General features: G+C 33.8%; 1 protein-coding gene across 2 annotated transcripts; it reads right to left on the minus strand.

Moving 5' to 3' along the window:
* Window positions 1-3,054: 3,054 nt before the first annotated feature.
* LOC107893656 (pentatricopeptide repeat-containing protein At2g33760-like) lies at window positions 3,055-5,728 on the minus strand. Of its 2 annotated transcripts, XM_016818710.2 has the most exons (2): window positions 5,573-5,728; window positions 3,055-5,499 (listed from the first exon to the last, which is right to left on the minus strand). In XM_016818710.2, the coding sequence occupies exon 2, from the start codon at window positions 5,122-5,124 to the stop codon at window positions 3,346-3,348; it is 1,779 nt and encodes a 592-aa protein (XP_016674199.1). In that variant the 5' UTR covers window positions 5,125-5,499; window positions 5,573-5,728; the 3' UTR covers window positions 3,055-3,345.
* Between the last annotated feature and the right edge of the window lie 18,188 nt (window positions 5,729-23,916).

Consider the following 23,916-nt stretch of genomic DNA (forward strand, 5'->3'; position numbering starts at 1 on the left):
GGTAGCATAGTAGTTTCATCAAAAGTAACATCTCTACTAATTACAACTTTCCTCGTTTTTGGACACTATAACTTATACCCTTTAACACCAACCTTATAACCAAGAAAAACACATTTAATGGATTTAGGTTCTAATTTCCCATTATCAACATGAGTATACGCAGGACAGCCAAAAATCTTCAAATCAGAATAATCAGCAGGATTACCAGACTATAGATCTTGTGGAGTCTTTTTCTCAATGGCAACGAACGAAGACTAGTTAATTAGAAAACATGAAGCAGAGGCCTCTTTAACCCAAAATGTCTTTGGTAAATAAGAATTCGACAACATACATCAAACATTTTTCGTGATTGTTCTATTCATTTATTTCCGTAAAGCCGTTTTTCTGTGGAGTATGACAAACTATCAAGTGTCTCATGATTTCTTTTGATTTGTATGATTCGTTAAACTCATCAGAACATAATTCCAAGCAATTATTTTTACGGAGGTGTTTTATCTCTTTTTTTGTTTACTTCTCGATCATAGTTTTCCAAGCCTTAAACATGGAAAAAAACATCACTTTTTTGCTTCAAGAAAAATGCCCAAACTTTTCTGGAAAAATCATCAATGATCGTCAGCATATAATTAACGTCGCCCCTCGAAGGCACTCTAGATGGTCCCCAAAGATTATAATGGATATAATCCAGCGTTCCATTCATGTTATAGATTCCTGCGGTAAATCAAACTTTCTTTTGTTTCCAAAAAATGCAGTGCTTACAAAACTTCAGTTTGCTAATGCCTTATCCATCAAGAAGTCATCTTTTGCTTAATTCTGTCATGTTATTCTCACTCATATCCCCTAGACGCATATGCCAAAATCTAGTAACATCATCATCTGACAAGGAAAAGGAAGTGACGGCTGCATCACTAGTAAGAGTTGAACCTTGCAAAACATATAACTTGGCAATCTTTCTTTGCCTTTTCATCACAACAAGGGAACCCTTGTTAATCTTTAGAACCCCACTTTCAGCTCTGTACTTGTACCCTTTTGAATCAAGTGTACTTAATGAAATCAAATTTCTCTTCAATTCTTGTACATGTCATACGCCACTAAGTGTTTTGACGACTCTGTCGAACATTTTAATTTTGATTGTGTCAATACCTGCAATTCTACATGAAGCATTATTTCCTATCAAAACAACATCTTCAGACACTGTTTCATATGCTGTAAACCAATCTCGATTAGGGCTCATATGGAAGGTATAGCCAGAATCAAGGATCCACTCCTCACTCACTTTAGTGTTGTCGGCAGAAATAACTAGGAGTTCACCATCGCTGTAGTGTTTTACAACATCAGCTTCGCCGGATTATTCTAGCTGTTTTCCTTTTTTTTTGTCGCCTCTCTTTTGATTTTATTTTGCAGCTTATAACACTCAGACTCAACGAACCGATTCTTCTTGCAAGAGTTACAAGTTTTACCTCTACTTGAAGATCTCAATTTACCCTTAGATTTATTGCGAGGATTTTGTTCCTGTGTCTCTCATGATTATCATCAGTATTTTTATTTTTGTCTTCCATGAATAATGAGACCCTCTACTTGAGAGTCGAATCCAGGCACAAGATGCTTCATCTTGTCATAAGATGCTAAGGAAACATGGACTTTATCAACTGTGAGAGACTCACGACTATACAAAATCGTGTCTCTAAATGTTTAATAAGATGGGGGTAACAAACAAAGTAGAATTAACCCTAAATCTTCTTTTATCATACTGAATCTCCATTGCCTCTAAGTCTGAGAGAATTTCTTTAAACACAGTTAAATGTTTATGCATAGATGCACATTCTTCCAAATGATGAACATAAAGACAGTGACTCATATGCAACTTGCTAGTTAGGGTTTTCAACATGCATAGCCACTGCAACTTTTCCCATGATGCAGCAGCGGTCTTCTCGTTCAACACGTCCTGTAAAATTTCATTCGAAAAATGCAAATGTAATTATGTCAAAACCTTTCGATCTTTACGCTTCTACTCTTCCTTTGCCAATGTCAAAAACATCTTATATAACCCTAATAGAGCATATTCCAAATCCATCTGCGCAAGAACTATTTGCATCTTTACTTGCCACAACGCGAATCTAGTGTTGCAATCCAACAGCGGAATATCATACTACATTGACGCCATTAATGTAATCAAGACAAGCAACCCGAAAAGCTTTGATACTAATTTGTTAAAACTGAACGTAATAACAAAGTAATAAGAAAGAAAAATAAAACACATAGATTTTACGTGAAACCCTTTCGGGAAAAAACCATGGGCAGAGGAGAAGAAAATTCACTAATGTTGAAAATTGAATGATACAAGAGGAGTTCTGACTACATCTATTTAAAGGTTGAAAAACCTTATTCTAATTAAAGTCAAATAGAGGAAGTGTAGCTCTATACGGATTCTACTTGTGCTGCATGGTTGGCCCTCAACCTTAAGCCCTACACAGATCTCCTAATTTTACCATTATATTTTATTTTAATAAAAATTCAGGTCACACAACTCTAACAATATATAATGTTGATATACCCTTTTCTTTATACCTCATAACATTATTTTATATTTAAAACTTTAATCAATTATTTCATCTTATCGAGTAGTACCATCACTTTTATAAATCCAGATAAGGGGTCTTCTTTTATTTATTTAGATTTTTTTTTATATTTTTAGAAATTGATTAAGCTCATAAACATATTATAAATTATGCATATGAAGCACTCTCAATTCGAAAAAAAAAAAGAAAAGAAGAAGAAGCATTTGTATCATGATGAGCATGAAACATAAAAAATAAACTGTTGCACCTCGTTTCTCGTAACTACATCATAAACCATAATGTAATGACACTTTCTAGAAACCATGATAAGTATATATGTCTAATTATTTTTAGCAACTACTAGCTTTCCCCTCTTTCCATCCATTTTTACACGTTAATCTACAAATCATATTTGACTTTATGAGCCTTACCACTAGTTCACTTCAAATTGTATTACTTCAACAATCTCATCACATTACAAACAATCACAAGACTCATATTGCTAAAACTTACTTTAATATTAATAAAACAATAAAATGATTTCACATACTCCACTTGCTAATTGGTTGATTGAAACATACTTATTCTAAAAGTATTCATTCTCATAAATTGAGAGGGAGTTATGGGATTCACGATTAATGGGATTTATAACATTAATATAATTTTTTGATATAATCATTATTTCCAAACAGTAAATTAGGACATCCAACTTGGTTAAAAAACAGAAATTAAAAATATTCCAACTCTGATCGGGCCTAAAGAAGGGGCTTGACAATAGCGGCAAAGTCCGTCACCAATAGTCTTGACAAGAGCACGAGCCATCTTTAAAATGATGAAACCGAAGTCTATCACGAACGTTAATCTCTCTATTAGCAATAATTGAGATATATTTAATAGCAGTGTGACAGTCCTCGCACATTCGAAGGTTCTTGACAATCCTGATGGCCACACCGGGGCCGGTTTTTAATAGTCCTAATGCTATTGCGAGCTTCTCACTGTGATATCTAAGGGCATATTCCCTCTCCTCTTCTTCCACTTCATGCATCACAGATTCAGATGCCGGTATATAGCCAGCTTCTCTGCACCTACTCATCAACTCATCTAAATACAGATAAATTTGATTTGACTCGGGATGGGACTTGTCACCCATGCTAAATGAATAAACCTTATGATCAACATCTATTGTGCTATAACCAACTTCCTTCTTCAAACGATTTCTTATCATTATGTTTCGGATCTTTTCCACTCGATCCATCCTACCAGCTAATGCATAGATATTCGAAAGCATTACATAATGGCCAGGATTTTCAGGCTCGATGCTTAAAAGATGCTCTGCCACTTCTACTCCAAGATCGAAATTTTTATGCATCTTGCAAGCCCCAAGCATCGCGGTCCAGACTGCTGGAGCTGGCTCTTTAGGTGATGTGTTTTTGATAAACTGATATGCTTCGTTCAAGTGTCCGGCACGCCCAAGCATATCCACCATACAAACCTGATGCTCCACTGATGGCACCAATCCATACTCCTGCTTCATGGTGGTAAATATCTGGCGCCCTTCATCTACGAGCCCTGCATGAGCACAAGCCGACAAGACCGCAACAAATGTAACATTATTGGGTCGTGGACCATCAAAACTCATTTCATTGAACAGCTCAATCGCTTGGCTGCCATGACCATGCATTCCATACCCTGAAATCATAGCAGTCCAAGCAACAATATTCTTTTCCTCCATTGAATCAAAAACTTCTCTTGCTTTGCTAACATTTCCGCATCTCGAATACATATTCATCAATGCGGTACCAAGCACCACATTCAGATCAAAACAGTTTCTAGCAATATACTCATGCACCCAAAAGCCTAAACCAATTGCACCTACCTGAGCACAAGCAGATAACAAACTAACAAATGTTGAGGAATCCGGTTTAACTCCCAAATCTTGCATCAAAAAAAACAACTCAACTGCTTCTTTTCCAAATCCATTCTGCTCATATCCTGAGATCATCGAATTCCAAGCTACCACTGTTTTCTCAGGCATTTTATCAAAAACTTTACGGGCAATCATCACATGACCAGATTTAGCATAAAAACTCACAAGAGCAGCTTGAACATAAGCATCCAAACCGTACCCACAAATGTAAACATGACAATGAATAGTTTCGCCTATACTAAAAGCCGTTAAATCGGCAGAAGATTTAATCACAGCGGAGAATGTGTAATTTGAAGATGAAATATTGGCTAATAACATCCGGCGATAGCAGAGAAGGGATTCTTGAGGGAAACTGAATTTAGAGGTTAAAGTAATTAAAGAATGAAAGAGAAAAGTATCTGGTTTGGGGATGGAAAAGAAGAGGCGACGAGTGTAGCTAATGGGTGAAGCGGCGGCGTAAGCAAAAGAAAGTAATTTGGTGATGAGAGATCGGGTACGACCCAAGCCGGTGATGATGATCCGTGCATGGATTTGTTGAAGAGGTTTGAGACGTGGGCCTGCTAGGATAATTGAGTGGTAGATTGGTGAATGCGTAAGGGTGGTGGTTGACGAAGTTGTTTGGTTTCCATGGAAACTTGCCATGAAAATGGAAGAGAAGGGGAGAAAGGGAGGGAAAATTTTGATATAAATATCTACAATCAAAAAAGATTTTGACAACAGAGATTCTTGCTTTACTGCTCACTCAGTTGTTCATATTCTTTGTCTTCCTCAAACCAGAACTGCAATTAGTGTGCTAAAATCTAAAACATACCTAAGCAGATTATGTAGCACAAAGAAGAAGGACAAAACTAGTTCATGTTTCTCATATCAGCAGCAGCAAATGAAAGATGCAAAGCATTACAACATATTCCATCAAAACCCACCTTTCAAGGCTTGCAAATGGGCAATTTTTACTTTGCAGAATTTATCATAAACCTCTCCAAACTTTGATGTCTCATCTTTCAACTACTTTTCACACTGCAAATGAAGTAATCGTATTAGCATTTCAGGTCTCAAACAATTCAGTAAATCCAAATAAAAAAACATTCACCTCTTTTGAAAGCGCCTTAGCAAATGTTTGTCTACACTAAATAGGAACAAATTAACAATGAGTTATGTAACGTGCTTACATGTAGAAGAGAAAAATATTTATAAATATTGCAAAACACAACATGAAAAAATAGCACCAACACAGTAAATGTGCATCAATGTATATAACAAGAATTACTTACAATAAATATATATATCATAGCTGTCCTTAGATACAATTGTAAATGTGAAAGTACACAAATATAACACAATACAAAGGTTGCTAGAATTACTTACAATTTTGTTCCAAGTTTGGATTATAAAAGGTTACTTTACCTTTCCTTCTCAAGTTTTCACTTCAGTTCATCAAGCTTTGACCTTATCTTGGCAGCCACACTGTAACCGCAAGATTAAATAAATAGTATAAATTCCATAGAGAAAGGTGATAAAAATGAATTTATGCAACAGTTTTATTATTTCATTTTCTTGTAAAATTAAAACTAGCCATGAGAAGAAGAAATTTCATAGAGCAATTGCAAGGACGAGTTTATAAAATATTTTGAGTACACTTAACGACCTTTCACCCAAAAAAAAAAAGTAATCATCTTCACGTATCAACGATATATAGAAGGACTACTAATAGCAAAATACTAACACAATTCAACATTAGTCCAAATCTGTCGATAAAGTGTACAATAAATGAGTACATAATAAAGTAGGGTGGTTGTCATGAAGGTTGGTTTACCCAGTCGAGGCAAAGAGTTGGAGGTTATGAAGAGTGGAGGTGAAGAGAATGTAGAGGCGGAGAGCTGTTGAAAGAGTGTAAGCCTAGTATTCTTAAAGAGTCAATTCCCTCTTCATTGTTCCTAGAGGTATATATAGGCAGGGGGTCCGTGTAGGATGCCACAATGTTTTTCAGCTATGGTCTTAGTCTTATTTACCGTTTTGGTGTGCTTTCATATGATGCCATAACGTCTTTCAATTATGGTCTTACTCATGTTTATTTTCGATCCAACACATGATGTCATAACATTTTTCAGCTATGGCCTTACTCATTTTAGGTGTATAGCCTATGATTAGACCCATGACCTAGCAATGATCTTTCTTATGTACTTTTTCCATTGCATTCCATTCATTCCTCCATTTCACCATTCCTAACTTTGATGCTCGAACACCATGGTGTCCCCTCTACAAGGCTCAGAGCTTCGCACATCACAAGTGCACACAGCAACACCGTATAGTAGTATCTAACAGAATCACCCATTTTCCCTTACTAACTTCGTCTAATCCCTATGAAGATTCCTTATGTATTTCATATGCAATACATGCATTTATAAATAAAACATCATGGGATCATGCATATTAAACTAGAATGATGGATACTCATAAACTCATGAAATCTTAGCATATTTACCATTCCAGAGGTAGAGTGCAGAAACTCACCTAATGTTTCTTTGCCTTTCTCACTCAGCTTAGCTTTCCCCAATTGCCAGAACTCCTACCCTCTCTTGGCAATTAAGCATATAACCAAAATCATGAGTTAAGTTTAGAATCTTCAATTTAAACTTAGTTTTCTAGAAACATGAAGAACTCTCAGAAAGGTTCCTGAAAATCCTTGACTTTACTTTCTTAATCTTATGTGTACAGAAAGACTAAGAACCTTACCAGCTCACTGGATTCTTTATTCTTCCTATTCAAAACTCATGATCTTTGTTCCATGTAGGGCTTCCCATAATTAACTCTTCTTTGAAGCAACCATAGAAAAAGATGAAGAAGAGAAGTAAAAATCAAAAGAATTCTATTCCAAAAAGTCATTTCCCTGACTATATATAGCCTTTCTCTCACAGTCTTCAACCATTTAAGAACCATCCATTGATAATCATTTTATCCCCCACCAAGGGAGTAGTTGGTTTTAATCTGACTAAACCAACATTCGATTTTAACCAAACCTTGAATTGGTTATGTTTCCTCCAATTTTTCCAGTAGAAGTCGCCAACTTATGGTTTCTTTCAATTTAACCCCCAATTGTACCAAATTTTTGGGTTTCAAGGGAAACCGGGTGTGATACTGTTCTTGTTGCTTCTTTAGTTGGTTTGATTCTCCCATGAGTTCTTGAGCCAGAACCATTCATGTTGGCATTTTGTAAAAAAAAAAAGACATAGAAAGGATAAAAAGGATCGAGCGAATTATGTTGATTGTGTTGCTTTGGTTTGTATAGTGTTTGTATGGTTCATCTTAGGAGTTGCAGTAAACCAAAATGATTTTTTGATCAAGTTTAACTTTTGCCATTTGGTTTAGGTCTTTACAAGGTACTTTAGAGAGGTGATGTTTTTAAGTGGTGTGTTTAGGCGCTTCGGTTAGGTACTTTGTTAAGGGTTTTTGTTAAGTTAGATTACGACACACCTATGTTGTAAGTAAAAAAATGAAAAATTAAATGCTCAAATTAAAGCCCAACTTTTTAGGGATTACTCATAAGGGCCACATTTTTCAAAATGGTCATATAATGACATAACATTTATAAAAGAATAAGAATTTTTCAAGCATTTCAACTCAATTTGTAGTAAAAATTAGATGAATGCTGACGTGTTTTGAATAAAACACATGAAAATTGAATCAAATATTACTTTCAAAGGAAAGAAAAGAAACATAATTTGAAACTTGATATACGACATTCAAAATTCCCTTATTTAAGCACTTTTGAAAATATTTGGCCTTTATTTGAGTGTTTTCGAAAAGTTTTGACCCTCATTGAGCACTTTTTGTAAATGATAGGCCCTTATGATCATTTTTGAAAGTTTGACCCTTATGTAAGCAACCCCTAATAAGTTGGGTCCAATTTGAGTATTTATCCTAAAAAATATTTATAATAACATATATTTATTAAAAATTATATGAAAAACAAATGTGAATTTAGTTAAAATGATAAAATTGATTATTCTTTTAGGTTTATTTTGAGCTTAAATTGATTTTTATATATATAAAATGTCAAAGACAAAAATATCTCACAGTTATATTGATTTTTAAATTAATATTTGTTTGACTTGTAATATCAACTCAGTCAACTATTTATGTAACACCCCCTACCCGTATCCATTGTCGGAATAGGTACGAGGCATTACCGGAGTTTACTGAATATTTTCAGATAATTCTGAGTCATTTATTATTCATATTTTGAAAATAATCATAACGTCTCTCTATTGGGCCCTCGAAGCCCCAAACATACATTAAAAACCAACCAGAATTAAATCGGGATCATAAAAAAAATTTCGCAAAATCTTAAATTTTATTTTCATCTAACTACTTACCATTTCAATACTTCTTATAATTAAACATGTTACCATTCAATCAATAGCTTGACACTTGTCTAAGCGTCAAACAACATCATTGTTAGTATACTTGCATATATTTCACATAAATTCAACATTTATATACTTATTTTCTCGACATGTTACACTTGAGTTTAATAATTGTCTTTACTTACATAATTTCCTTGTATTAACATATCAAAGATAATCATATATGTACATGTCATGAAACATATCATTCTCTTACTGTTTCTTCATAAGTATATATCAATCATTTCATTATATCAATATTTCATGCACCATCATTTCCATATATTTTATGTATATTTATTTCGGTAAAGTTTATATCAAACTTAACATATATTATATTCCATGTACTTATTCTTATTTTGTTTATCTATCTTCACAATTATTTCATACAACTATTTTGTACATATATTTCCATATGACCAGTTCTTGTAAACATTTCACACAACTATTTCATATAACCATTCGTCATCTGATACATATTACCTGAATATCAATTGTTCAATAGATGTCATCGCGTCTCCCATCCACGGTCTTATTTATCTTTGACATGATGCCATAGTGTCTTTCAACCATGGTCTTACACATTTCATGTCACGTTGCCATGATATCTTTCAACCATGGTCTTATTCATTTCCCGTCATGTTGCCATGGTATCTTTCAACCATGGTCTTATTCATTTCCCGTCATGTTGCCATGGTATCTTTCTACCATGGTCTTATTCATTTCATATCAGGTTGCCATGGTATCTTTCAACCATGGTCTTACACATTTCATATCAGGTAGCCATGGTATCTTTCAACCATGGTCTTACACATTTCATATCAGAGAGCACACTCCCGCGAACCTCATCCTTACAGTGGGATTACCAGTCCAGGCTAAATCCCCTATAATATAAACTCAGAGTATTGTCGGGATTACCAGTCCAGGCTAAATCCCCTGCAACGACAATTACTCTAATGAGCTTGGATCTGAATTACCAGTCAAGGCTAAATTCAGACCCTAATTTGGATTACCCGTCCGGTCTAAATCCATTTACACGTATTCTTCGGGAGGGCTATATCAAGATAGGATCACCCGTCCGGGCTAGATCCTTTTTATCGTCAATTCCTTTCAGAGATCCATCGAAATTTCCTTTTATTCAACCGGGATTTCTTCCCCTTTTTATCAAATATATCAATGTTCCACCAATTTTCATACAATGAACATTCAAATTATTTTCACATCAATAACATACATTTCAAGCATTTAAGAATATAATTCAAGTTACACGAACTTACCTCATTGCTTGTTTGTGTTTATAATTTCATTAATCCGATATCTTTTCTTTTCTACGATCAAGTCTCATATTTGAGTCGTCCGGATCTTTATAAATAAATTTGATCATCATTTTCATTCATTTCATATTCTAATGCATTTAATTAATGCTCTAGGTAAAATTACCATTTTGCCCCTAAACTTTTAATTAATGACGATTTCATCCTTAGGGTCAGGGAAAATAAAATTCTTGCAATTTAATCCTTATTTCCAGCTATTATTCTCATATGTATTGATAACAGTTCATGAATTCTATAAAATATCAGAATTTTCCATAATTTCAACACTTTTCAATTTAATCCCTAAAACATGTTTTCCCCCGATCTTGAACTAAATTAATAATTTTATTCAATTTTTTAATTTAAATAATAAAATAATCCATTTCATGCAATTTGGTCATTTCTGAAATTTTTACAAAATTACCCATAAAGTTTTACTTTTATTCAATTTAGTCCCTGAGCCTAAAATATACAAATTAGCCATGCTAGATGAATATTCATACATATTTTTCCTCCTCCTCCTCTCCATTCCACATCCTTAATGTAGATAACACACTTGTAAGTAACATTATCCATAATTTTTATTATTTACTTTTATGAATATTCAAGCTGTCTATCTGCGTCATAGTCACTAAATTATTTATATCTGGAGCTATAGAACTCCAAATTAAGATCCGCTAATTTTACTTGAAACTAGGCTCATATATATTCTTACCAAAAAATTTTCAGAATTTTTGGTTTAGCCAATAAGTACAGTTTATTCTTTAAAGTTACCCCTGTTTTGCTGTCTGACAATTTTGGCCCTTCTTCACTAAAAATTAATTATCTCCTCGTACAGAATTCGAATGATGTTCCCGTTTGTTTTATTGAAAATAGACTCATTCAGGATTTTAAAAATATAAATTTAATCCCATAATTATTTCTATCCAATTTTTTTATGATTTTATAAAGTCAGAACAGGGGAACCCGAAATCATTCTGACCTTGTCTCACAAAATTCATCATATCTCCTGATTTACAATTCCATTGCTTACATCATTTCTTCTATAAGAAACTAGACTTAATAAGATTTAATTTCATATATTATTCATCCTATAATTAGATTTTTAAAATTTTTGATGAGTTTTCAAAATTAGACTACTGCTGCTGTCCAAAACTGTTTTAGTACAAGATATTAATTACCATGTTATAACACCCTTATTTTCTTTTTCTACAGCATTTCTCATCACTTTCTCTTATTTTCTCTTCACTAAAATATCAAGAACATAGGACCTTATGTAAGAAAACTCTACTGTAACATTATTTCCATGCTTTGTCAATAATAACAAACTTAAAAACATATTGAAATCTTGATATACTTACCTTGTTCTATTGATACTAATCTTTAACTTGATTTTCTCTCTCCTCCAGCTTCTATTTCTTGAATCCAGCTTGATATTCTAACTCTCCATGGTCTCTTTAACATTTTTCTCTCTTAGTAGCTATGTAAATTCTTCCGATTTCTAGGTGAAAATGGTGAATTTTTGGTGGAAGGACCAAATTGTAAAGAAAACAAAATTTCTTTCTTTTCCTTCTCTTCTAACGTTGGTTGTATGGGAAAGAAAATGTGATGTTAATTCTTCATCTTTCCTTCCTTTTATACTAAATAAATAATAATATAATAATAAACATTTCATAAAAATATTAAAAATAATATTTATCTAATTAATTAATTTAAAATATCATCAACATAATCATTACATTCTAGGATTCTCTCTCTTACTAATTGACCATTTTGCCCTTCATGATCTTTTAGAATTCCATCCTTGAGTCATCACTTAATTTGGTAAAATTACGATTTAATCCCTCATAATTTTTCACCTATTCAATTTGGTCCTAATTCATCAATTTTTCTTGGTTTCTAGATCATTCCACCCTTAAAATATTTGCACCATTAGTCCTTCAACTTTTTTATATTTATACTTCAACCCTTAAATTTTGAGTATTTACTCTTGTGCAACAAGACTTTTCTCATCTTTGCAATTTAGTCTTTTCTTGAATTAATATATCATAATATACTTCCCAATATTGACATAACTCAAAAATTCCCTTTTTGTCACTTTATTTCCTTATTTTACTATATCACGAATAATATTTTACTGTAAAAATTTTTGGGGTATTACAATTTAAGTATAAAATTTAATTGCATCACGCATCTTGAAACTATGTCCCTCATTTTAAATTAGTCTTTAAACTTTAAATAATTCTAATTACATCCTTAAATTATCAAATTTATATCGTTTAGGCCCTTCTGTTACTAAAATCGTTAATTATTGTTAAATGACACATCAAATCGTATGGGACATAATTTAAAATGAAAAATTTAAGAAAAATGAATATTGTAAAAATACCAAAGAAAAAAAATTTAAAAAAAATTGTAAAAATAAATGTTTCAAAAATATTAGTTTTTGAGGTTTTTCAAAACTTTGACAAAAACTTTATTATTAGCTTTTTTTTTTTTAGTTTTGGTTTTAGTTTTTATTTTAAAAGTTATGGAATAACGTTCTATTTTTGTTTAAAATTTTCATTTTAAATTTAGTTGCATAATATTTTAACGTGTTATTTAATAATTTTAATAATATAATGATTTAATTGATATAATATCAATAGCTTAAGAAAGTAATTAGAACATTTTATAATTTAAAAATCAATTTAAAATAAGATTCGTAATTTAAAGATGTATATTACAATTAACTATAAATATAATATAATATAATTGTGAGAATTTGATTTATAAAAGCTTTTTCCCCTCCAGCTGAGCCAATGCATTCGAATTGAATTTCCAAGCGGTGCTATCATGCTTCTTACTCTTGTTATAATTACAATGAAATAATGAGTCATTTAACTAAATGGATTAATATATTATTTGTTGCTTGATTAGTTTTAATATTAAATTTTGACTTTTTTACTTATATATTATAAAAAAAAATTCTTAAATGGTGTGTTAAATAGATTATGTACTAAAATGGTACATTCAACCAAGTGGAGGGTGGTGCATAGGCGGCACCACCTTAAAAACCTGACATCTTTAACTGAATTTTTTTTTAATAGTGGTGCCTACTTGATAGGCAGCATCACTTTGTACCGGAATAGTATAGAATCAATATTTTTATACTATAGAGGTATGGTGCCTATCTGATAGGCAGCACCAGTGACCCCTATCTGGTAGGCGGCACCAGTACCATTTTCCCCCTCCCCCCATCCGGCTTAACATTAGTATCAGTTAAAAAATAATAATAGAACATAAGGAAGAAGGGAGGGAGAAGAAAGAAATAAAGAAAATGTATTTTTTTATTTTTATTGTTATTATCAAATATAATAGATTAATTATGATAATAAAAAATTATTTTGTTAGTATTATATAGTTTGTTTAGTGTTATTTTTATGTTTTGTTTTAAAGTTATTTTGTTTATTGTGATTTGTTAGATTATAAATGTAAATTTATATTAATTTTTAGGTTATTTCGTTAGTAAGTTTTGTGTTTAGATTAATTATTTGTTTAAGGTTTATTATGATTTGTTAGGTTATAAATGTTATGTTTTAAAATTTTTTAATATATTTGAAAGTTTTTTTTAGTAACAATTATAAAGTAATTGTTAGTTAGTGATAACAACAAAAAAAATTGATAAATATTGAAAATCGAAATAAAAATATTTTTTGTCATAGATATTGTTAGAAATGACAATAAATTTGATATTGCCTGATGAGAAAATAACTTCATCACAAAGGGAGAAAGTTGAAGATGATGAGAGAATTGTAAAATTACAGAATGAAACCAGAAGAAGACTTTGTTCAACACCTTATTATCGTAAATCAAAAGATGTAAGTGTTATGGAAGGGTCATGAACTGATTCGAAAGAATAAAGTGTAATACTTAACCCTTAGAGGGACATTAATAGAACGGGAGCATCAAATCATTTTAGACCAACTTTGGAAGACATTGGTACCACGAATCTATTGAAATCTAGTTATATGCTTCGTGAAGCTTATAATCTCTTATGGAGTACGGAAAATAACAAGACAAAGTCTAGGTTTACTAAAGTTGACTAGGAAGCAAAATGTGTTTGACATACTATGGATGGATAAATTAGTTGTTAAGAAATTACCAAGAGAAATTCTAAATTCAATACTCGTTATAAAGATTGAAGAGGAAGAAGGTCCTAAGGAATTTCCAAATTAGATTGTAGAAGATGAATTTGAAGAGAATTTCTCAGAGGAAGATACAGGATCAGAGATGGAAGAAAACGTAAAAATGAATTTAAGTGGTTAAATGTAAAGATCAATGTTGTTTATGTACAAAATGAGAACTGAAAAAGTCTAAGCTTATGAATGAAAAAAATTGCATATTGGTATAATTTTTTTCTCTTTTTATTCATTAAATTTTTTATGCTAGTATTTTTTTGTTGTTCGAAATTGTTTTGAGAATTTTTATTTATTTTTTAACAAATTGAGTATTGAAGATGGATAATCAGTTTTTTGTATGCGTTTATTTCGATTGAATAATCTTGACAGCAACCGTTGGATGTATTTTTGAATGTCACCAACAAATAGCAATGAGATTTAATAGAAATGTCTCATTCGATGATATAAATGAAAGGATTAGTGCAAAAATTGTTAGACGATGTGGGAGAAGGATCTCGAAACTTTTCTACAAGTTTCCAGTTTTGAAAAATCCCATCAAATTCACCGAAATGGAACTTGTAGACGATGAAGACGTGGAGACAATGATCGTTGTTTATTGTGGGAATCAGAGTGACCAAAATGCACCGATTCAGTTATTTGCTGAGTTAGCTAGTGTGGAGCCAACTGAAGATCTCACTACATTAGATGAAGAACATGGAGCTCAAGAACGGTGTATGGTGGCTCCAATATCGTACGTTGATAGTGAATCGACTGTACGCGGGATCGATATCGATCTTAATGTTGCACCCGATATTGATGTGGTTGCTAATGATGGATACGATAGTAGTGATCCTTCTGATCACAAGGTCGATAGTGATAATGATCCCAATGTGGACGAGGTCCTCGATGATATTGACGATGAAGACGTGAATGACGATGAAAACATTAATGCATCTTCAGTTAGGAACCAGATTCGATGTATTGTGATACATAATAATCCTGGGGCACACATGTTGCTTATAGACCCCAACGCGACGCACGTAACCGAGTTCTCGGAGTACCTTAAAATACTACCTACTCACCGACCGGCCCTAGATTCCGATCCTGAGGAGTTGTTCATGGGTCAAAGATTTGAAAGTAAGGAAGAGTGCATATTTGCTATTAAGCGGTATAGCATGAATATATTAGTGGACTACAAAGTCGCAGTGTTTAAACCGACATTTTATATTGGAAAGTGCTAGAAGTCAGCGGAAGGTTGCAATTGGCGAGTATGAGCCGCATTTATTCAAAAGTCGCAGATGTGGGAGATAGAAAATTTGTTGGACCTCACACATGTACGTCAACACGTATGACAGAAGATCATCGAAAACTTGATTCCAAAACTATTTGTACGTGTATCATGCCAATGGTGAAGGACATACCGACCATTAAAGTTTTGGTACTGATTGCTGAAATGCAGGCACGATTCCAGTATTGAATATCATATCGAAAGCCGTGGATAGTTAAATAGATGGCAATGGAGCAATTGCACGGGGATTTCGATGCATCGTAAATGAGCAACAGGGATGGATAGCCACTATGCAAGAGTACATACCGGGGATTGCCATTAAGTTATTATTACGGCCCGGATGACCAACTACAACCGGGAAAAAGAATTTTCCATCGAATGTTCTGGACGTTTGATCTATGTGTGCGTGCATTTCCCCACTGCAAGCTGTTTGTACAAGTAGATGGGACCTGGCTATCCAAAAAATATACACAGATCCTACTTCTTGCGGTTGCTCAAGATAGGAACAAAAACATGCTCCCGATAGCATTTTCCATCGTAGATAAGGAGAAGATGGAATCGTGGGAATTCTTCTTTATGAACCCGTGGAGGTATACTATTAGCAACGATAATATTTGCATCATCTCCGATAAAGAGAGAATTAATTACTGCCATTAGGAGTTCCAGTGTGCCATGGAGATCCGTTTACTGTATTCGGCACGTCGTGGCTAACTTTCATCGAGATTATAAGAATGCAGACTGGCGGAGACAAGTTGTGAGAAGGGCTAAAGGATAACCTTATCTTTTCAATATAAGTTTTAATGTTTTAGGGCAATACTGTAACTTATCTTTTCTTAATACATATATAGCGCACGAGTTAGAGCCACACATTTTCTGCCAAAGAATGATTCGACTTGAGAGTGCCATGGAGGGTTAAGTGAACATATCTTTCTGACAGTGGTTGGGTACCATGGAACCGTGGAAATGGGTTCAAAGTTTTGATGAGGGCTTTCGCTATGGTCATATGACCAAAAACTTGACAGGGGGGATCAACTCTGTGTCGTTGAAAATACGACATCTTCCGATTTCATCTGTCTTCTCAGTTACATTCTACAGGTTGGCTACCTTGATGCCAAGAATAGGTCAGCAACAAGTCAACCAGATAGAGACAGGACACGTGTTTGTCGAAGATGCAATGGTTGCAAACTGTCGGATGGCGAGGTCGATGAATGTAGACATCTTAAAACATTTCAAGTTACGGAGACTATCTGTCATCAATTCGGTATACCACCTAGGTCCTATGGAGTTGATCTCCGAAACAAACGATGCGATTGCAGAGTTTGCGAACACTTCATTATCCATGTACGCATGTCGTGGCAGCGTGTGCTAGAGTATCGCTCAATGTTGAACAATTTATCAAAGATGTGTACACTCTCGAGCGCACATTACGTGTCTGTATGTAACTCCCCGATAGTTATGGATATCGAAAAGTGTATTTCCTGGACTCCGTTTTTGTAAAACAGACTTGTAAATATTAAATATTAAAAATATTTACGAAGTCAGTTGTGTGGTTAATTAGGTTTTCGTTAGGTGAATTTGCATGAATTAAGGGTAATTAGGTATAAAGATTAAATTGCAGAAAGAGTGAAAGTTAAATGATATATTAAAAAAAAGTAAAAGGACTATAGAAGCAATTAATCCTTATTTCAACATAGTAATTACATGTGTAAAAATAATATACATATGTATATATTAATAAAATATGTATTACTTAATATTTAAGTAAATATATAGAATATAATAATAAAGTAAATATAATAAAATAAATAAGTAAATGAAATAAATAAAGAAAGAAAAAAATTGAAAGAACAAAGCAAAAACGAAACAGAAAAGGAAAGAAAGAAAAAGGAAAGAAAAGGAGAAAGAATGAGAATTAGGGTTTCAAGGGTTCAAAGCTCAATTGGTTAGTCAATTTAGTCCTTTTTCTTGTAATTTATATGTTTTTAGAATCCTGGTATTAAATATTACCCAACCTATGTCAAAATTTTAGAAATTATTGAGTTTTTAAATGTTGTCTATGTTGAATAATTTGAGTATTAGAGATTAAATTGATATATTTTTAAGTTAGAAATGAAAAATGATTGAATTGTAGAAAAAATTATAAATTTTGAGTATTAGGAACTAAATTGTGAAATTTTCAAAATTTAGGGATTTAAGTGAAATTATAGAGTTAAATCTAGTTTAAAGTGGAAATTGAATGAAAATATAGAATTAATTGTGAATAAATAAAATTAGTCTCGGTTTAGGGGCTAAATTGAAATTTAGGCAATATTTGAGTAAAAATTAAAATATTCAATATGAAATTGAATTGTGTTGTATTGATGATTTTTAATTTTTTTAATTCCATAACTAACGTCATACTGAAACCCTCGACTAAAAAAGGAAAAGATAAAGTCGACGAGAAATAGCTCGGAATTTCTGGTTTATATTTTTATAATCTGAATCTAGTTATTAATTATTAAATTTTGATTTAATGCTTATGGTAAGTAGTTGAGGTGAGTAATTGATATTTTGATAATTGATTGAATGAATTGAATTAATAGATATGTATATATTGAATGGATTGTTTTTTTTAATTGAAATGAATATATGTGTAATTATGTGATTATACGAAAAATCAGTATTGGATATTGATTATATCTAAAATGTGAAATTAAACCCTATTAATTGTATCAGGCTCAATCGGATATAGATGGCATGCCATAGGATTGGAAGAGTTCAAGGATTTCTTTGACTTCAAGTCGATGAGACATTGGGTGTCAAATTATCACTTCGAATATATTCGATGAGGCAGTGGGTGCCAATTTACTTTGGTTTAGCCGATGAGACACTGGGTGTCAAATTATTACTTCGAATTATCCGATGAGGTACTGGTTGCCAAACTGGTGTGTTTGGTTGGATCTGTGTATCCGTCCAAGTTGGAGTCGTGTTAATAGAGGTAATTAATTGAAATTGCATTATGATTGATGTTAGATGATATTGTATGTGAAATGAAAATGGGACAGTGAATTGAAATATGGATTGAGACACATGAATTGTGTATTCATGAATTGGATATGGCATGAACAAAATTATTGTTTAAATGATATGTGTATTGTATTATGAAAAGCTATTTATATAGAAAATATTAGAATTGAGATATTGTGAAACAAATAAAATGTTATATGGTTATTGAAATATGTAGATTGTATATTCGTGATTTCATATTTTTTATAATCGGATTATAGAAATACCACTGAGTTTTACTCAGCGTACAATTTTGTTTTTCTTGCGCAAGTTAGGTACTAAATTTTGATCTCCGGTTCAGCATCTAACAACAGTCCCGAACTCAAACATGACGATGTTTTATCCTTTTGTGTCGAATGCACCTAGGGTGTCTAAATAATAATTATTTTATGGTTTGATTATAAAGTAAATGGGATTATAAGTTTAATATTGGTTGGTTATATACATATAATATGTGTTTATATTTGAGGTCATATTATGGCATATTTTAAGTTAATGCTAAAATGAACATGATTTAGGTAAAATAGATTAAATTTGGCATGTTTATAAGTTGGATTTGAATGATGTTCTATTGATATGTTTTATTGATATAATTGTGTACCTATGAGGGTACACTGGTTAGGCACCTAGGATAATTGTTATGACATGTTTTGAATGCGTTTGATTGTGTTTCGAAATTATGTCTGTTTGATAGTGTATTACCCCGATTTAGGGCTGAGTCGAAATAGTGGTCTCGGGACCACAAATTTGAAGTGGGAAAATTTATTTTTATTATTATTATGAGGTTATAGTATGATTATATTACTGCATGAAAAATTTGGTGAGTTAATTTTAATGCTTTCGAGCCAGATTGCGAAAAAGGACTCAATCGTATAAAAGGAAAAATTAGATTTTAGTACCCAAATATGTTAAATAGCTAGAGAATTAAATTGGAGGTCTTTAAAGGGTAATTATACTCTTTTTAGGGTGTTTGGCTGGCCATTGAGTCAAAGGGGGACAAAATTTTTATGGTTGGTATGTTAGGTGACTTATTTGGACTAAAATAAAGAAAAAAAATGATATCATCTTCTTCCCATTTCTTTCTCCACCGAAAATATTAGAAAAAGAGTAGTTTTTGAAGCTTTGAAATTTTAGCAACTTATCACCTCAACAAGTAAGTGATTTTCATGTCCTTTGTTGATGATTTTTGCATTTTTGAGACTCTTGAAGCATGAGCTTTCAAATGAGGGGTCTATTTTGCAAAATGATTAAGAGTTTAAGGTTTTTCCATGAATGGATTTGTGATGATTTTTGAGTTTTTATGGAAGAATATAGGTCTTAGAAGAGTTCTAAACAATTTTTGTGAAATGTGTTAGCATGAAAATACCTAAAAGGACTATTTTGCATAAGTTGCAAAATAGGTGGTAAGTGTGTGAAATAGTGAAATTTTGGGGTTTCTACAAGATAATAAAGGATTAGATTAGGTCTAAGATAAGATGAAATTCGATAAAAATTTATCGAATTTCGAGCTTAAGGGTAAAATGGTCAAATTGCCAAAATCTAGGGCAAAATAGTCATTTTACAAAAAAATATGAATTTATGATTGCCAAATTGTAATTAGTGATTAAATTAGTGTATTTTGTTATTATAGATCAAGATTTTCCAAATCCGAAACTAGACCGAGGGAAAGCCAAGCAAATCGACTAAACCGACTAGTCAAGTATATATTGTAAACCGAGGTAAGTTGTATGTAAATAATACAACTACATTGCTAGTAGAAGTGTTTGAATTGATATAGCATGAATTGTTTGTTTGTGAATTGAGAATGCATATTGGTAATTGAAAAGGTAGAGATCCCGTTGTAAATCGAATATTCACGCCGTAACATTTGGTTCACTTGTGTGAGCTAGTGTAAAACATGTCTGGGACATGCATCGGCCACATTATGAGAGCCAATGTAAAACCATGTCTGTGACATGGCATCGACATAGATATGAGTGCTAGTGTAAGACATGTTTGGGACATGCATCGGCCTTGAAATGTAAGCCAGTGTAAGACATGTCTGGGACATGCATCGACTAAGCGATGTGTTAGTGTAAGACCATGTCTAGGACATGGCATCAACACAGATATACGAGAGCTAGTATAAGACCATGTCTGGGACATGGCATCGGCCTCAATAATGATAGCCAGTGTAATACCATGTCGGGGACATGGGATCGGCAATTACCCCATGTTGAAGACATGATAGAATATCTGGTAGGGTTCCGAAAGGTTCAACGGTGAAAGTTATGAATGTGAGTTAATAAGAAAAGTATAATCATGTTGTGAGTGATATAGGTACCTAATTGACACGTATGAGAAATGAACTCAATGTAAAATATAAGAGTAACGAGTTGGTAACGAGTAAGTCAAGCTTATGTTTATATTTGTACTAAGAGCTTGATGATCGTAGTAAAATTCTTGTTGTATAATTATTTATGTGCAACTTACTACGCTTTTATGCTTACTCCCTCTTTCTTTCCATTTTCTTTCAGTGCTACCTAGCTAGCTAAAGGATCACCGGAAGTCAGAGATATCGATCACACTATCAGCCAAAGCATTGGTATAGTTGGTTTTATATCTTTAAGCATGGCATGTATAGGGCTAGACTTTATTATTTTTGTGTCTTGAGAATTGGCCAAATGGGTTGGCTTGGGATAAATCCCACACTTGGTATTAAGCCTTGAATGATGGCTAATATTCATTTTGGTTATATGCAAATATGTTATTTCCATAGGGAGTAATTTGTTTTGTGAAAGAATGTCCATTGTGGCTAATCTAGCCATATGGATTGTGTTGTTTTCGTATTTTCTTGTAGTTGTATGGAATTATGCTTGTAGGGGTGGCAATGAGGCATGGTAAATAGCCTCATATTGCCCACACGGGTAGACACACGGGCGTGTGGTCCAACCTTGTGTCCCCTACACGTATAAATTTTAAGTCAGTATGCATGGTAATAAACACATGGTAGAGACACGACGGTGTGTCTCAGCCGTGTGGTGCACACGGCATAACACACGGACGTGTGCCTCGACCGTGTGACATTTTGAGTGTGCTGACGCCAGAAATAGAATACTCAAGTTTTCTCGCACGGGCTAAGACACGGACGTATTAATGCCATGTGAGCAACACGGGCCAGGGATACGGGCTTGTGCCTAGGCCGTGTGAAGTCTGCACTTGAATTATGAAAAAATTTATGGAATTAAATTGGCCATACGGGCAATGGACCTAGGCGTGTCCCAAGCCACATAGACGTGTGTAAGCACACGGCCTACCCACACGGGCGTCTGCCCTGTTTCAGAGTAAATTTTTCAGAGTGGATTTAAAGACATGGAATGGTTCCGAATAGTTTTTAATGATAGATTTAGGGCTTGTAGGCCCGTAATAAGGAGTCCAAAGTGGTTATTAAAAAGATTCTAATTTGGACCGAGTCTTAGTGACTTGAGGTTGTTCGAGTATAGGAGAACCAATTAAGTAATGCCTCGTACCCTATCTCGATGTGGGATACGGGTATAGAGTGCTACATTTAGTGGTATGAAAGCTATGGTTTAGTCGGTTCTAGGACTAATCTAGCTAGAGTACAAGTCTAGCTATACATGCCATATATATATTGATAGTGTGACGATTCCTGACAATTATAGATTATGTTTTTATATAGAAATGGATCCTAATAGAACCACGGCGGACGATGTGGAAAGTAATACACCGGTTCCTGCAGAAGGGACCGTGCTAGTAGAGAGCGAGCCAGTGAGTATGGGCCAAGGCGGAGGGGCTAGAGAAGCCTACATCTGAATGATGGATGCTTAGTATACGGAGTTTGTTCGTGCAAACCCGAACACTCCACCTTCCTCACCTTCTCTGATCGTTCAGTATGCCCCGGTAGCTCAGCAAGGTGCGGATATATTTAGAAGAGAGAAGCCTCTGGTAGATAAGATCTAAAAACAAGGGGCCAATGAATTCGATGAACTGTCATGCACTCCTGAAGAGTGCGTGAAGTATGCCATGTCACTTCTACGAGAGTCGACTTATCAGTGGTGGAACACTCTTGTGTCTGTGGTACCAAGAGAGAGGATCAATTGGGAATTTTTTCAAGAAGAGTTCCGAAAGAAGTACATTAGCCAGAGGTTCATGGACCAGAAAATGAAGGAATTTTTAAAGTTGAAACAGGGTAATTAGACTGTGACGGAGTACAAACGTGAGTTTGTGAAACTCAGGAAGTATGCGCGGAAAGCGTATCCACTGAAGCTACCATGTGTAAGAGGTTTGAGGATGGCCTCAATGAATACATCTGAGTGTTTGTGGGCATCCTAGAATTAAGAGAGTTTTTGGTGCTTGTTGAGAGAGCGTGTAAGGCAGAAGAGCTAGTAAAAGAAAGGAGGAAGGTGGCCATTGAGTCGTGAGATTTAAAGAAAAGACAGATGGGGAAAGCACATCAGTCCTCATCTAAGAGATCAAAAGAATTTACTACCCAGGCGAATGCTTCGGTGGGATATTCGAAGAGAAACAAGAATCAGCAGAATATGGCATCCAAAGCCCAACCTACCTCAGTCGCTAGTGTTGGTAGTGCTCGGCCAAATAGGCCAGAGTGCTCACAATGTGGAAGACGTCACTTAAGCGAATGTCGAGTAAACGAGAGGGGCTGTTTCAAGTGTGGGTCACTTGACCACTTTATTCGTGATTGTCTTGAGATGGATGAGAGAGAGAAAACAATATGTGAAAGCAAACAGTGCTCCCTTGAAGAGTAAGCTACAAAAGAACCCCGGGAGTGGGATTAGTAGTAGAGGCTTACCAAGAGATGCCACGATAAGGTTTAAAGGCAGAGCGCCAGTGAGGACCTATGCTATATGTGCCCGGAAAGAGGCAGAATTTCCTAATGTGATCACGAGTACCTTTTCTATCTATGATATAACTGTTGTTGCTTTGATTGACCCGAGATTTACCCACTCTTACATTTGTATGGGATTGATACCTCATATGAATATGTTAGAGAGTCCACTAAATTTGTAATAAAAGTGTCTAACCCGTTAGGCAAGCATGTGTTAATGGACCAAGTATGTAAAAATTGTCCTTTGATAATTAAGGGCCATTGTTTCCCGGCCAACTTAATGTTGTTGCCGTTTAATGAATTTGATGTAATCCTTGGGATGGATTGGTTAGCCTCCTATAGTGTTGTAGTAGATTGTGGATGAAGAATAATAGAGTTG

The sequence above is a fragment of the Gossypium hirsutum genome, chromosome A06, assembly GCF_007990345.1.
Source record: "Gossypium hirsutum isolate 1008001.06 chromosome A06, Gossypium_hirsutum_v2.1, whole genome shotgun sequence".
NCBI lineage: Eukaryota > Viridiplantae > Streptophyta > Magnoliopsida > Malvales > Malvaceae > Gossypium > Gossypium hirsutum.